We start from the raw sequence: 16559 nt of genomic DNA, 5'->3' as shown, positions 1-16559 counted from the left end.
GCTGTGATTCAAGTTAGCAGAAGCTAATGGCACATGCAACAGTGCTGGAATATGAGATTAATCGTTTTCCATTTGCAAATTGCAGGTCCAAGGATGTTCATTGATTATTAAAAGAAAACAAATGGAGCTAAAATTCCACTGCCTTCCAACTTGCATGAAGGAAAACTGCTACTGAAAAGCTTTTCTTAAAGAGACCCAAGTACCACCATGGTAAAAAGATTCCTACATGATCTTAAGGCATACAGGAACTGCAAATTCCCTTATTTAAAATGTATATAGTATCCTGTAAAACAAATTAGGACATTCACTATCTGTAGTATTACATTTCAGTCAGTTTTAAGTCTAATTAATCTGACTTTTAAAGCATTTTAATTTCCTATACAAAAGTCTGTATCTTTTTCAATTCCAACCAAAAATGCCTCTTAGGAATTCAGTGGAAACCAACCAAAAAACTGATTTTTTTGGTATTGCCACCAGACTGTGAGTACTAATATCTTTTCTGCAGATATTTTAACCATGGAAACTTATTCTGCCTCAGTATCACCAGTTATATGTAACAGCACAACTTTTAACCTGAATGGATCCCATTTGTGTAACGAAAGCATATCCTCTAGATTAGCTGATAAATCAGAACACCAACAATATGTTATTGGCCTTTTCTTATCGTGTCTTTACACAATATTCCTTTTTCCTATCGGTTTTGTGGGAAACATTCTGATACTGGTTGTCAACATTAGCTTTCGGGAAAAAATGACAATCCCAGACCTTTACTTCATAAACCTGGCAGTGGCTGATCTCATTCTAGTGGCTGATTCTCTCATTGAGGTGTTTAATCTTGACGAGAAATATTATGATATCACCATCATCTGTACCTTTATGTCTTTGTTCCTTCAGATCAACATGTATAGCAGCATTTTCTTTCTGACATGGATGAGTTTTGACAGATACCTAGCCCTGGCCAAAGTAATGAGGTCCAACCTCTTTCGCACTATGCAGCATGCTAGACTGAGCTGTGGGCTCATATGGATGGCATCCATTTCGGCAGCTCTAGTCCCATTTACAGCCGTGCACTTACAACACACCGGAGAGGTCTATTTCTGTTTTGCAGATGTAAAAGAAATCCAGTGGCTAGAGATAACCCTGGGGTTTATTATCCCCTTTGTGATCATCGGTCTTTGTTACTCATTAATTGTTCGAGTCCTTATAAAAGCACACAAGCACAGGAGTCTCCGGCTGCGGCGACAGAAGGCTCTGCGCATGATTTTTGTTGTTGTCCTGGTTTTCTTTATCTGCTGGCTCCCTGAAAACGTCTTCATTAGCGTCCAACTTCTCCAGAGGAAAAGCGAGCCCGTCTCCTCAAACAGCCCATCCTTCAGGCATGATTATCCTTTAACAGGACATATTGTGAACCTAGCAGCTTTTTCTAATAGCTGCTTGAACCCCTTAATTTACAGCTTTCTGGGGGAAACCTTCAGAGACAAACTGCGGCTGTACATTGAACAGAAAACAAAAATGTCAACATTGCATCGCTTCTGTCAGGCTGCCTTAACGTCTGTCATTCCTGACAGTAATGAGCAATCAGAAGTCTGATTTAGTGTCATTGTATAGAACATATGACTGTGAAGTTGTGCAAATAGTGAACAAAATGCTTGGTACTAACAGAAAAAAAGTGCATTTGTGTGTCTATATATATATTGTATCGCTCTATTGAGTATTGAAGGTTTATATTCAAAATGGTTTTATGACAAGACTTTAATGTAGAAGAATATGTTTTAGTCAGATTTATATTTAATTATGAACAGGATTATTAAAAGCTGAGCACCTAAAAGCTTTATTTTGTATTATACATATATGAATGACAATATAAGAGAAAATTTTATCAACTTAGGAAGACTCTAGATGTAATCTGATTATCAGAGATGATACTTTGCTGGTGTATATAAGGTACTTCCACTGAAATAATGAAGCTGCTGTAACAGTGAGGAAAAATCATTACAACATATTGATGCAGAGATGCAGAAAGCATTGATTTTTTTTTCACCCAAACATGTTAAGATGAATGACTTTGCTTACAAGAACTACATGGTACTACCGTCACTGTATTCTAGCATGTCTTCCATGATTAAGTTTTTGATCTTAATATAATCAAGCACAGTGATGAGTTTTTGTCTCCTAAATGTAATCTACTGTTTACATCAGTACTTGATCAAAATCATCTGTAACTATAGTGCTCATCTCAAGAACTTCACAGAAGCAAAATGTAGTGCTTCATTCTGTCTTTTAAGGATTGACCCTGACGAACTCTCTCAGAACAAACATAATTGGCCTTTTTGTCAAAAATGCCAGTGCACCAACATCGTGTGTATTCACACCTGCTTTCAGATTTGAGTGCACGTGGCACAAAATCTCTTCACATTCCAGAACAAAATGCTGTGGTTTTTAAGTGTCACTTTCTGCAAACAATATTGTAGATATTGTGTAGATATTGCTTATGAAAGTGACAGAAACCTCCAGTTTAAGGAAGGAAGACCATATGTAATGGAGAGTGTGATTAGTGATCATCAGATCTGAACTTCATGCACACCCATTCCACCTCCAGAAACCCCCAGCCTTTCAAGATTGTAAAATGCATTTTAGATGCTTTGATCATTTGAAGATTAATTATACTAAGCAAACAAATGATAGCACCACTTACTGGAAAACAATAGTGTTTCTTTTCTTCTAGCAAATAATTGGATTGTAAATCTGATTGATGTTTAGCACAGGTTACTCCTGGACTTGTTCAGAGGAAGCTATAAAGTTCTTAGAGATTAGTGTGCAAGATCATTAAAATATCACTTGCTGCATCTCTCAAGAGAACAAACTCATTTCACTTCTGTGCTTATTGACTGAAGCACCAGAACTCAGCAGAATAAGATGTTCTGTCCTATTTTCAAATGTCATATATTAATTAATTACCACAATAACAGATTTTAAAGGATTTTTAAATGTAGACCTTTAAAACAATGACTAAAGCTACTAAAGCAATAAAGAAAACAGTGAAAATGATGATTCCACTCATATTTCTCATGAAATATCTTGAACTTCTTAGTGGAAGTTTTGGCCACAAAAGACTTGACCTATAAACAGAAAGGTCACAAGACGATGATGGCTGAATTTGAAATAGCTGGATATTCCTGCAGCTCCAACAGGAACAGCACTGTGGAGTCTGAGGAACTGCAGATTATTTGCAAGTGATTGCTAATCACACGAAATAACAAAAAATGTGTTTATTTCCATCTTTTCTGCAGAACACCAAGCAGATCTCCTCTCAAGAAAGATGCAAGCATAGTACAAGTTGCTAACAAACACTCAGTAAGTTATCTCTCACCACTGTGCTGCATCACACACAGCCCTTTTTCCTCATTACTTTTAGCCACAATTACTCAGGTCCTATGGACTGCTAGTAGACATTAATCACACCATTAAAGATGGCTATTTCAGACAACTCCCAGCTGAAGGAAGGGGTAATTGTTTTGGCAATACAATTCTGAGAAGACAGATGCATCTTGAACTTACAGATTTATTAGGTATGTGCAATCCTGACACTTGCCATGAATAAAGAACTTATTTGGGATTGCAGGAATACACTTTCCAGTTGCAGTTGTTGCTTATTTTGGTTTTTTAGGAATAAGATCCTTTCCCCTCCTGCCTCCTTCCAATACAGGGATCGCATTTTTGATCAAGTCTATGGTAGAAGCCTTTCTGCTACCCCTTCAGAACACACATCAAGAAAGTCTTTGTGCAGAAGCTTATAATAATAAACAAACAGCAACAGCAAATGCCTGCTCATGCATCCTCCAAAGTAGTTTGTTCCTATTCAGTAATATACAGTGAAATCTAGGAAAGACCAGACTACAGCATTAAGAACACAATATTTACTCAACCTGAAACAATCTATTGCATGTTTAAAACCAAATTACAAACCTAGAATACCTGATGAGTTCCCTACTGCTGATATTTTGGGACAGGCTTATGAACTGTGCCTGAAATTACTAAATTTAAACGTACTTCTTACTTTAAATGCAAAGCACTCTCCCAGCTGAAAAAACTGCACACTTATTCCCAAAGCTTTTTTTTTTTAAACAGTAACTCTGTACAAAGTAATATTTACAGAAATGTCATACAACTTCCATGTGTTTATGTACACAACATGATTTCTGCAAGCCAGCATCTTGCAATAACTCGCTATAATGGCTTATCCATGGACCAAAAGGGTCTCAGCTTGATATGTCATTTTTTTTAATTTCAAAGAACATAAATTAATCACTAGTAAATAAAACCTTTTCTAGAGTGTAGAGGAAAAAGGGAATAGGAACAAGAATTGTTGTACAACTCCTTCACTTTTTACCTCTGGTCTCTCACAAATTGTTTCATAGCTGAGTTGAAGGAAAAGATTCCATATGCCTTTCTAAAATACTGGACTGATGACAACTATGAGATTTAAAAACCTCTTTATCTCAGTTGCTTACAATCTTTGCTGTAATAGTCTATATAAAGTTTCCAGACATGAAAAATCTAGTATTAGGAAAAGCTCACAGAAAGAGGAGAGGGGGAATAATCAAAAAATCCCTGAAACCATTAACTGCTTTTGAAAACAATACTTTAGCACAAGACTGCCTTGAATGCACAGGGTGTAACTGACTATCTAGAAACAAAGTAACTGCAAACAGGACAAACTAGCACCAATCTGGACCTGATGCAACTGCAAGCTTCCCTTAGCTGCATAAAAAGATATGAGAAAAAAGAATTATGTGAGACCTCTTTAACATGTTAAGGAGATGCTGTAACTTTGCATTCTTTTGACAGTTTTGGGAGATACACTAAATACCAACTGTGCAGACACAACATCCACCTCTCAAAAATGCAAAGTCTGTCAGTCTAAAGATAAAGCTTGATTCATTTATGCAGAGCATTACAGCATGGGAGGGCATGTGACAGAGAATTTGAATCAATGAGTCAGGCGATCCCAGATTCTGTGCAGGGCTTTGACATAATATGGGCAAGATGCAACAAAAGTCACCCCTCCCTTCAAAAACTTGAAAAAAAATTGAGCACAAAGTTTTACAAGAAAATGCCTGTAAAATTTCAGACTAAGTATCTGTGTTTCAAACAAAATTCACTGCCTGTACAGCGCAGGCTCTAATCTTTTTTCCAGCCATCAAGTTGTGTTAGAGTATAACTGAATTTTTTCCCGTGTAAGGATTTTGCTGTATTCTCACAGCTGTTTATTAAGACTGCAAAAGGGAAAAGGTTGTCTGGACAATTTTAAATGGTTAGGATTGTCACATAAAAAAATGTGTTAAAGAGTGGTTTACCGTAAGTAAAAGCATGTCAAGTTCAACCCTGATTATCATTAATTCCATTGGAACTTGTTTCTGCATAACTAAAAACAAGTGAGTGTATGAAGAAATAGGTTTGAATTTTAATAGCTACTTATGAAGGTGAAGCAATGAATTAATTTGATTTTGATTGAAAACAACGAAGATAAGGCTTGATTTGAATTTAAGGGCCAGTATCTATCCTTTCCTTTCACCCTAAGTCTTACCTTACCCATTCAGACAATCAGAAAAACATTTAAAGTTTTCATCACAGAAGAGCACAGGACCAAATTAATTACTTGTTCTTTTTTATGGTAAAATAGGAACAACATGTGATGGGGAACAAGTCCTTTTTAAAACATGCACATAGAACACCTTTCCCCTATACCCTTAAGCTCTGCTGTCAGGGAGGTTGTGGTACATGCCCTGTGCTGTGTTACAAGAGACACCAGATACGAAAAACTGAACACCCTCCAGTCATATTTATAATTTAAGTGTCCTTTCTTCGACCATATTGTCCAAACTATTTATTCCACAGTGACTTTTATTACAATAAACTTTTAACCCTTGGGTTTGGGCTTCCTTTTGGACTTCCATCACACAGCAGCAGGACACAGGCAGGAGCTAAGAATGAACAGCTGCATATTGAGCCACCCAAGGTGCCACCACAGGAGCAATGCCCTCTGCAGACTGCAGGATCAGCTCTACTTTCAACTCCCCTTCTTACATGCTACTTCATTTCTTTTACAGAAGTCCACTGAATGCCACTACAAAATATTAAGATGATTGTCTGAGTCTCACACAGCCACCTGCATGTTTAGGATGGCTTTTGAAACTGTTCAACCCCCCAGGATGAAAACCATTTTCAAGTGTCCAACCTGTTTTCTCACATTGTTCAAACAGCCTGCTACAGGTATATACAGACATTTCAAAGTCCTAAATTAAACTACTGAGCTGCTCATTAGCAAAAAGTAAAACCCTATTTTCTCAAAATAAATATTTAATGCAGCAGGGTGAGCCTTTCCAAAGCAGCAGCTTTGCTTACAAGTCCCAGTTCACTTGGCTTGCAAGCTAAACCACTGAAGAGGTTTAAGACCTTTTCAAATTGCATTCAGTGCATTTTTTGAAAGGACTTCAAAAAAACTGTAGGAAGAAAAAAAGACATAGTTGAGAAACAGGAAAATTATTAGGATATTGTTAAATTATCCTTAGAATTGGAGTTAAGGCGATTTTTACAGAAAGAGCTCCGTGGCAGAATTGCCTAATAGTGCTGGAGATAGATTTGTTTTCTGCCTCAGCAGCAGAAATATTTCCTTTCCCAAGCATTCCCTCAATAGAAACAGTAATATAATGGCAAATAAGATTTTCTTCCTTTCATTCTCTCTCCATTCAGAACTACAAAAGAGAAATAGCCTGTACCTGACTACAGAAACCTTTTAACTCTTGTGCTCCAGAGTTAAGTGCACACAGCAAAGTGCAAAGCAAACCAAGGAAACAGCTCACTTAAACAACTGATAGTATTCCAAATATCCACCTGACAACTGAGTATCAAGGTGGTGTGTGGGGGAACTTAATTTATAAACCTGCTTGGCTTCCAAAGTCAGAATTACTTCTGATATTTCAAGCTCATTCTCTAGTAGAGTGAGAAACATGACATGTTATTTTCTTATGCTAATTAAAGCTGCCTGATGATGGGTGACACTGTTGGGGTGTTGTGGGTTCAGAAACCCAGCCTTGCTGGGCTGCTGGAACTGACACAGAACCCAAACATCCACTGAGCATCCTCAGCCCAAAACAAGGGGTCCTTGACCCTGCTGATCTGTGCTCTTCTTGACTCTCACTGAATGAGCCTTTCTGGATCTTAGCCAGAGATTTTATTCCAAAACCTATCAGATCAGGACAGTTGGCTGCTCCTATTCTAAGCTCAAACTAGATCATGACTTAATCTGAACAAATGTAAAGAAGACAACCATAATTTAAGCAAAGGATGGTAAATTTTACAATTTAAAAAAACCCTACTTCACAAGTTTATTGAAAGAGGTCTTTGAAGTACAAGCTTGAAAGTCACAGAACATGGGACTTCTGTAATAAAATGAGAAAAGCTTAATATTCCAAAGGTAATTTGAAAAAATAATTAGCCAGTGAGGTGCATGAAGGCTCCTAAGTTCACAAAAAGCCCATGACCAATTTCAATGACCTCTGTATTAAAGTTCAGTACAACAGTTCTGTAGCCAATTCATTATTTCACAAGTGGTAAGGATGAATAAGTCCCCTTTAGGACTCAGTCCATAGTGTAAAGGTAGGATGGAATGACAGTTACTAAAAGCATGTATTTTCCACAGTTACTTTAGATTTTCTCTTCTCTTTACATAACTACTCTGCTCCTTTTTAAGCAATGCAGCTCTAAGCCCTCAGTGCATTCTCTGAACAGCTTTGACATCTTTCAAACTCTGAGATGACAGGAAGAGCTGTCTGCCCATATGTATATGCTATTTGTAATAGCCTGGTTTACAGATGCAAATTAAGGTAATGCTGAGAAATTTAATAAAACACTGGTTGATGATCTTCTGTTTGATGTCCTACAGAACTCCTGTGGGATTCAATTAGAAATAGGTAAATGCATTCAAAGACAGAGTCTGGTTCCCCTGTCAAATACCTTCATGCTTGTACCCTCGATATTTCAGGCAGATTCTAAAAGTCAAAAGATTAATTTTCTGTTCTAATTACTTGTTGGATGTAACAGACAAGCATTTTCCAAGTATTTATTAATCTGTGTGGCTTTGATCTAATACCCAAGAGCCATTTTATCTATGCTGTAATTTATTAACATACATAAATATACACTGATCTTCCATGTGGTTCACAATATTGCATCTAAACACAGAAGGCATTTTGAATAAGAAAACTTCTCATTTCTCATTCATACTACAGAAGCAGCCATCACCCCCCTTTTATCTGCACCAAAACACTGGGGTTTTTTCAATTTTTGGATCTATTTCATCAACATACAAAAAGTCGTATTTTATAAAAATCATTATGCAGACACCCACATTGTTTAAACAAGCAGTAGCATTTAATGAAGAACAGGACTACTTTTTAGAATGAGCATAATTTAAATATCCAAATCCATGCCATTTTAGGCTTTTTGAGCCAATAACATTAACAAAACAGTAGTAAGAGCAGTAAAGAGGAAGCAACAAACCCACAAGTATCAGGCCTGAATCAATACATGTTGCTATACACACTTCCAAGATTCAAGCCCTGTCAAGAATAATTGCCTTTCAATGCTCATTTCTCTGTTCTTTATCCTGTATCAGAATGCAGCAAACATCCTGTCAAGCTTACAAGTTAATTTCTTGCCAAGTGAATGCATTTTGCAAATTCAAAGATGGTAAAATGACTTCTTTTTAACTAAAGTTACATGTATTTTGAGGTTTTGTGCCAAGCTTTCTATATTCAACAATTTGGGCCTTTTCCAGCAATTTTCATTGATGATGCCTCTCTCTATGAGGAGTTGGAAGTCATTAATACAGAACCAGAATAAAATTATTACTGAAAAAGGGCAGAAAACAGTGTTCTCACTGGACTGGAGCTGGCTGGTACAGTCAAGCAGATCTTGCCTTTGCTCCTTCAATAACTGAACACTCAACAAATTCAATCCACAAGTGGGAATCCTGTCCTGAATTTCAATTTTTAAAGGTTTAATTTGCAGTTAAGGCAGGAAAGCAAGGATTTATACTGGAAATCCAACAAGAGCCATCAAAGAAGGTCTCACCAGCCAGCAAAGAACGAGGGCTGAGAGGAAACAGCAAGTACGTGCTCCAAGCAGAGAAAGAAGAATTTCCCCTCTTAACAGCAAAGAAGGGACAGTTCTGTTTTACCACCAAACTCCCCATCAATTTAATACCCTAGCTTAATTAATAAAAGTAGGGAATTAACTTTGAATGGATACAGATTAAGGCAAATACCCAGAATTAGCATGAAACTCTTGTTGGCTAATATGTAATGAAGAATGCACAATTCCTTTAAACACAAGTAAGAAATACACCACATATTGTTTATACCAAACACAGTTGGGGACGTGAGCCTTTTGCCTGGGAAAACCATCTTCAAAGTAGCAACTGTTTTCCCAGCTGTGAATACTCTTTCCTGGGAAATCTATTCGTACCATTACAAAAATAATTTTCAAAGGAATGTAAAATTATTCAGCCTAATCTATGCATATCCATATTTCAGACATGATTCTGTACCTTCTTAGACATGTTTGTTTACAGAAGGCCTACTATCCTCTATAAACACTACATGGGTGTCACAATTAAATTTACCCTCTTTTTTAAATAAATAAATGCATGGTTAATTTAATAAAATAATTTGAAGCAACTCTATCAATATTCTGATGAAGAAGTGTTAGCAGGAAACAAATGTTTCAGTCCCATAACCAGCTGCCCTCAAAGTTTGTTGTTTTGTGGTTAGTTGGTTTTTTTTAATTTTCCTAATTTGAGAAATATTGCATAGATAAGAAAGCAGATAAACCAAGCAAGATGTCACACAGTAAGCCATAACTGCCACATGGATTTAGAGCTTTGTAATTATTTCCTATAACTATCAGAAGGCCATACAGAGAGGCACTGAGAGCCAGTGGGCCAGCAAACTTTGTGCAAGTAAAAAAATCCCAAAAAAAAAACCCCAAACATTCAACTGAAAGGTAGCCCAAAGCAAAGAGAAATAGGCCCAATATTTTAATTATAGACTGACAAAACCCAGCACAATAACATCCAGCCTGACATTTAACTTGGCCATTTTGAGAACAAGCTCCCATTCCCCCTTTATCTCTGGGAAACTGCTTTCTGCTGATGTATCTTTCCATCAAGGCACAGGAGGAGATGGAGGGATGAGGGAAGATGAAAGATTATGTCATCTTCTCTTCATAACATGGACAAAACTCTATTTGCATATTAAAGATACTTTAAAATTGGTCCAAAAAACCCAGTATGAGACAAGAGTCTTCTTTTAGGATGTTATGCTAAATAAAATTAACTTTTCAGAATTTATTTCCTTTTTTCTTTTAATATTTTAACATTTAAGATTTAACTTAAATATTTAAGATTTTTACATATTCCTTGAAGAAAAATCAATAACCTCAGATAACACTAATGCTTCCAACAGAGATTTAAGCAAGTACAGCAAAACCAAACAAGTGCAGGAAGAGTGGACAATGGAATTGCAATGCAAACAGTTTCCAAAATATTCTTTTAATATGTATTAAAATATAGTTAATATTGGTAGCCTGGTAATCAGAAGAAAATCCTGCAACATCACACTAAGTTGTTAACTTCATGGCCTTTTTTTAGGATGGGAAAATATAAACCAAGTTATTTTGATGGCTACAAGATAAGCTTCCCATTAATTAGAAAAATAAATTAAGGGAACAATAATGGAGTACTGAGTTTGTTTGCAAATCATCTACAACTCATTATTTCAAGAACAGGCTTTGGGATGAATTAGTGGGTTGTCAAACAAATAAATACACTGTCTGATGATAGCTTTACAGTATCTGCTGGATCAGTTTGCACCAATGTCTGGTTTGCATTCATTAAACATTCAAATTACTACCCCAGTTACCTGATTACAAGCAGCATTACAGATCATATCAAAGTAGCATTCCCAGTGATTCCACTGAGCTCATGCCCAAAATATTTATCTCCACAGCTTAAACATAATTTTACAGGGATTTCCAACCAAACAGTGATGTTAAATAATCTTTTTTATTTTTTGTGGTTTGCTTTGCAGCTTAAGAATTCTATTTGCTCTTTATGATAACCTCCAAAAAGCCAAAGAGAAAAACCCTTTCTTTACAAATTTTGCCTTTTTCCATTTAGTAAACAGATCATACTGTTTGGGCACCTGCACACTTTGATGAAAGAAACACTATGAGCTACTTGTTTATTTGCCATTGTTTGTAGTATCTGTATGGAATCTCAGAAATTAAATTCCTTTCCCACTGATCCTGCCTTTATCTGAGGAAAATGTTGATTCCTCCTCCTCCAACCGCTTGCAATGCTGGAGATAACAAGGAAGTACAAGGAAACACCCACTGGCTGTATGAACAGTACCTAAAGTACCCCTCAACCATGAACAAGGGGATTTGATTTATAAAGACTGATCTTCCCTTAGTCATTGTCATTTTCCTTGAAGTTACAACATTCACTAGACTAAATTGGGAAGGAACAGGAAATTAATATTGTTTTCTATGGATTATGAATTTTGAATCTTGCCTAATTGATGTTCTGTTCTTAAAGAATTTCCTACTGTTCTGCAGAAAGCCAGCAGCTCTGCAAACAGCACTGCAGCCACGAGAGCTGCCCGTAAATGACAAGATCCTGTGACACAGTAAGGTCGTTCTGGGTAGAACTCACACCTGGGAAACAAAGCAGCCACACGTTATTCCCTACCTACAGAGCTGCAACTGGCAGGACTGCTGCCCCTGAAAGCTTTGTGCCATTGAGGCAGCTGAAAGTCTGAGGAAATCCACAATCAGAAACAAAATAGGGGTAATTGGAAAGCAACACTTCTAAGGGTTCTGTTATTTAAGGATGACCCATTAACAATATTGCAATTTTTTTTTTTCACAGAACTGAAACAAAACTAACTTGTCAGAAAAGATCCATCAGGCAGTTGTTACCTAAGAAGCCAATAGTCAGCTTCAAACCACCAGTCTAGATGGCACCATTTTAAAATCTCTTTTCTTCATACCCATGTTACAGTGTGAAAGGAAAAACTTAGACACTCTGATAGATCAACATATAAGTATGTTAGCAAACTATAAAAGTCATTATAAAAAATGTAAAACACATGTCTAGTGATTTAAAAAAATCTGTTTAATATGTGTGATTGTTTCAGGTAGGTAAATAGAACAGTAACATTAGAAGAATCAGTCAGAAAACCTGAAAGGCTAAATCAAGTTTTTAAACTTATTTAAACTCTAAAACTCAGCTCCACTAGAGATGTCTTATTTACAGCTGTGTGCTTCTAAGATCACTCATGAAAACATTCATATTGGTCTTGAATTGCTTATTGCTATTTAGTGTAAACAGAAGAAATTGAGTAGATGAAAATCAATAAAACATCAAGATTACTCTGAAAGGTCAACCTGTCCAAGGAAAAATGCCTTTGTCTAAGGCTGGTAAGAATTTTTAAAATAAATTTCTAGAAGGAATGATCAGTGTACACTAAATCCAGTCACTGAAAACACACTTCAATCTGCCTCCAGCTCTATAACAAAATCAATTAGACATTTGTATTTTCCACTTTGGAGATTAATTTGCTGTACTAGAATTGAAAAAGAAAAAATAAATCACAGGAACATGACTTAATGAACGAGTGAAACTTCTGTCCAACCAAAAACTCTGACTTCTTTCTACCACACATGAGACTCCTTAGGAAAAACTGGAGCCTACCCATCCTTACTTTCAGAATGCCAGGAAGAATTTCCTTTAATTCAGTTACTGTATTAAAAACCAGTCAGAGCTCATCAGAATCCAGGCACCATGAGTCAGGAATTCCTGTAGATCTAGCAAAATTTCAGCTTATTTTAAAGTAACAGAAATCAAATTAAATGAAGTGAAGATGCAGAATAAACCTCCTCAGCAGCTGCCTAACATTTGTTCCAAATTTCTTACTTGGAACCATTCACTGACTGAGCACTGCCCCAGAGCTCCTCCTGATCTTCCCATTCCCACAGAGCAGTTTTACCTTGTTCTCTGTTACACTTCCCATGATAACAAGATTTGATGACCAAAAGCACTTCAAAGCATAAATGCCACTGTGCCTTAACCAAGCATTTTACACAAAGCTGGGAGTACTTACACTGAGAAACAGCCAAACTGCCAAGCAATTAACTTTTTTAACCACTTCTGGAGAAAAATTGTTTAAGATCTGCCTCCCATTTTTCATTCTCAACAGTTATTTCAAAAATAAACTAAAAAAAAGAAGCGGTCTATTAACTTAACTTTCCTCTATCAACAGTTACAAGTTTATAAAGCTGATGCCAAGAAGTGACTTGTCATGGACCTTTTATGGCATTCCCTAAAACTCACTATATACATGTTCAAGCCACCCACTGGCATTAACTTTTATGATTCCAAGAACTGTTGTGCTTAGTGGTGCTCCCTAACAGCATTAAGGATTCTTCTTTCCTTTACTCTTTGCTCTTTCTTTCACAGTCCTACAGTCTGCACAGCCGTCAAAACTCATCTGGGTGTTCTAAGAACTGAACACTGGACATCAGATGGTCCAAAAAGGCCCCACTAGCCACGACTTGAAGCCCACCTTGGCTGTTTGGCAGTTTTACATGAAATTATAGATTGTCACAGGCAATAAAATTTTCATTTTGACATTTCAATTTCACACTGTCTTGTCCTGGAAAATTATTTTCACTCATTTATAGCACAGCAAATCCATAGTCTATAATATAAAGAAAAAGAGAAACATTCTCTCTTGTGAAGCTATAAAGACAAAATTTCCTATTTTTGCTTTGACAGAGATGCAGCCTTTTCTTACTTAGGAACATTTCTGCTGAGTTCAAAACTGCAAGTCCTCTGAATAGCTTCTGCCAATAGGTTGGCTTTTTTATATCAAGCTTCCCAAACTCTAAATGCAACACTTAGAGACACTTATGAATGAAAGAGTTCTTCAAATATGTTATTGCCAATGAGCTTAAATGAAGTCTAATAACAAAATAAGTACTAATTTTTATTTAAAGGATCTCCATTGAGCTACACATGTCATGATAAAGGGAGCAACAAGCAGCTTTCACATATATTTTATGCTAGGCCAGGAAACATAAGAGAATTAAGATCATGGCTTCTTGAAGTGATCCTCAAGAATTCCTGAGGGGAAAAACCTGCTTTCCCTCTCTACTTCTTGAACTGCTTTACAGTTCTTTGATCCTCATTCTACAGTAACCACTAAGAACTGAATTGTCCCTGAATAATGCATAATTTCTACCACAAAACAAAAACCTTCCAACTCCAAGTTCCTACTTAAGTAATATACTGAGATTGCTAATTTTATTCTCATAAAATAATTCATAAAACATTCAGGAATACAAAGGGACTGCTGACACCTTCTGGCCACTTGACATTCTGTCCAAAAACTAGGAGAACTTCCAAGAAAACATCTTTTATGTTTTCCCAGGCACTCAGGATCACATGAAGACCGAAGCTGCACTGAGATTGCCATATGACAGCTCCTCACTTGGTTCACCTTTCACCCACATCCATTCTCTGTTTTTTCACAGAAACACCCAAAACAAACAGAGATCACCTCTCTGCCTGCTATGATTGTACCCAGATTTGGCTTAATTTATCATTTCCTTTTAGCTTTCACTCTAGGTATACTGCATTCAAATAATCATTGCAACTGAATCTAACTCACATTCAGGACAGAACCTACAGCAACAACAAATCCATTTTGTATTGAATTAAAAAGCCAAACCTGCAGCTTTTGCTTCTTCTTCTTCGGTTTGGTTTCCAATTCCATCTCCTCCTTTTGGGCCACCTGATGCTTCAGCTTTTTTCTTTTTTCTGCCTTCTTTTCTTTTTTTTCCACAATCATTTTTGGCATTCTAAAATGCTGTTCTGTAACAGAAACCACCAAACTGCAGTTAGAACTTTTTTTAGTATTAAATATCAGTCTCATATACAGACAGTTATAGTATAACTACATACCATAACTACTAGTATGGTAATTATTTGAGCCTACCTAACTATGAAATGTATGTCTGCACTGAAATTGGATCAATTTTGGAGAACTTTCATGTATTCCTTTAGGAATACACTGTAGTTAAGGTACTGTAAAACTCAAATGCCAATCCCCTGGAGGAATCTCCACACCTTTTGCCCTCTGAGGCCCTGTTGTGGAAAATGCCTCAGTGATATTCCCGGCAGGAATTATTCATAACTTAGGCTGTGCTTTCTGCAAGTTAGAACACACCAGAGTGAACTGTTTGATCAACTGCCTACCTCAAATAACACCCCATCATCTTAAAATACATTCACATGACTGTTAGCCACCTCATTAATATGCATATGTGTGCACTAACAAGGAAAATATAACACTATATGACTACTAAACAGTTTTAAACCATTAGACCTGGTTAAACTGCAAGCTTTTTCTGCTTTACTGTAGGTTAACAGGGTAAAGCTATGCTTGAAGAATTGTCTCACTAGCTTTATCTTTTATTTTAAACTGAAATAAGGATGAACATGAACAGGAGTTGCAGCCAACACTGCAACTGGTTCTGAAAGCAGGTCTAGCTGTAACTCCGTACTGTTTCTTTGCCAGATCGCCTGATTTAAGTGGCTTTCCCCAGTTGTCCCAAAACTTGTCACTTTCAGCGTCAGTTTCAGAGTCAGTTTCAGCGTCAGTTTCACTACACAGGCAAATGCTGCCTCAATCACAAACATTTACCTTGAAATATACGCTGAAATAGAAAACAACCCACAAGCCCACGTCGGGAGGTTCCAAATAGAGCAGAAGCCGCCAAAGGAGGGGTTCGGCACTGCCGGCAGAGCGGAGCCAGGCCCGGCACGTGTGAGGCACAGCCGTGCCCTGCCCGGGAGGGCCCCCAGCCCACAGCCAGCCCTGCACAGGGCCCCGGCTCCGCTTCCCGATATAAACCCCGGGCTCACATCCCAGTGCAACGCCCCTCCACATCCCAACGCAAACCCTCCCTTCACATCCCAACGCACCCGCCGGCACGCCGCAGCCCCCTCAGCCACCGCCGCGCATATGGCGTGGCCAGGCTGGGCCGAGCCTCCCCGCCCCTCCGGCAGCTCTGTGCGGGCAGAGGGACCCCCACACGAGCCGCCGCCGCCGCCGCCACCCCGGGGGAAGCCAGGGCTGCGCCCCCCGCCCGTCCCACACGCACCTCCCGCAGCCGCCGCCCCGGCACATTCAACTGAACCCCACGCTTGGCGCCACCGCCCGCCCCCTGCCTCTCATTGGCTACGCGGGGAGAATAACGGCATCTGGTTGGCTGCCGATCTGTCAATCATCCCGGTGGCCAATAGGAAGCAGCGCTCGGAGTTAAAGCGCCCATCAGGAACACGTGTGCCGCGGAACGCTCCGCCGGCTTCTGGCGGCGCGGGTGACGTCACCTTTCCGCGCCAAGCTCCACCTGTGGCCCCACCCTTTAGC

General features: G+C 38.1%; 2 protein-coding genes across 2 annotated transcripts in view; one reads left to right on the top strand and one right to left on the bottom strand.

Moving 5' to 3' along the window:
* CHLSN (cholesin) overlaps positions 1-16325 on the bottom strand; it is a 138988-nt gene extending 122663 nt beyond the window's left edge. The window contains exons 1-2 of the mRNA XM_084216249.1: positions 16291-16325; positions 14856-14998 (exon numbers count right to left, since the gene is read on the bottom strand). Coding sequence (XP_084072375.1) covers positions 14856-14984 — 129 coding nt within the window. The 5' untranslated portion in view covers positions 14985-14998; positions 16291-16325. The remainder of the gene's footprint in view (positions 1-14855; positions 14999-16290) is intronic.
* GPER1 (G protein-coupled estrogen receptor 1) lies at positions 517-1590 on the top strand (the record flags this gene model as incomplete). Its single annotated transcript, XM_084216279.1, has 1 exon — positions 517-1590. The coding sequence occupies one exon, from the start codon at positions 517-519 to the stop codon at positions 1588-1590; it is 1074 nt and encodes a 357-aa protein (XP_084072405.1).
* Positions 16326-16559: the final 234 nt, after the last annotated feature.

The sequence above is a fragment of the Fringilla coelebs genome, assembly GCF_963513975.1.
Source record: "Fringilla coelebs genome assembly, chromosome: 16".
Taxonomy (NCBI): domain Eukaryota; kingdom Metazoa; phylum Chordata; class Aves; order Passeriformes; family Fringillidae; genus Fringilla; species Fringilla coelebs.
The sequence above is the reverse complement of the archived record's forward strand: the minus strand, read 5'-3'. Positions and strand labels throughout refer to the sequence as shown.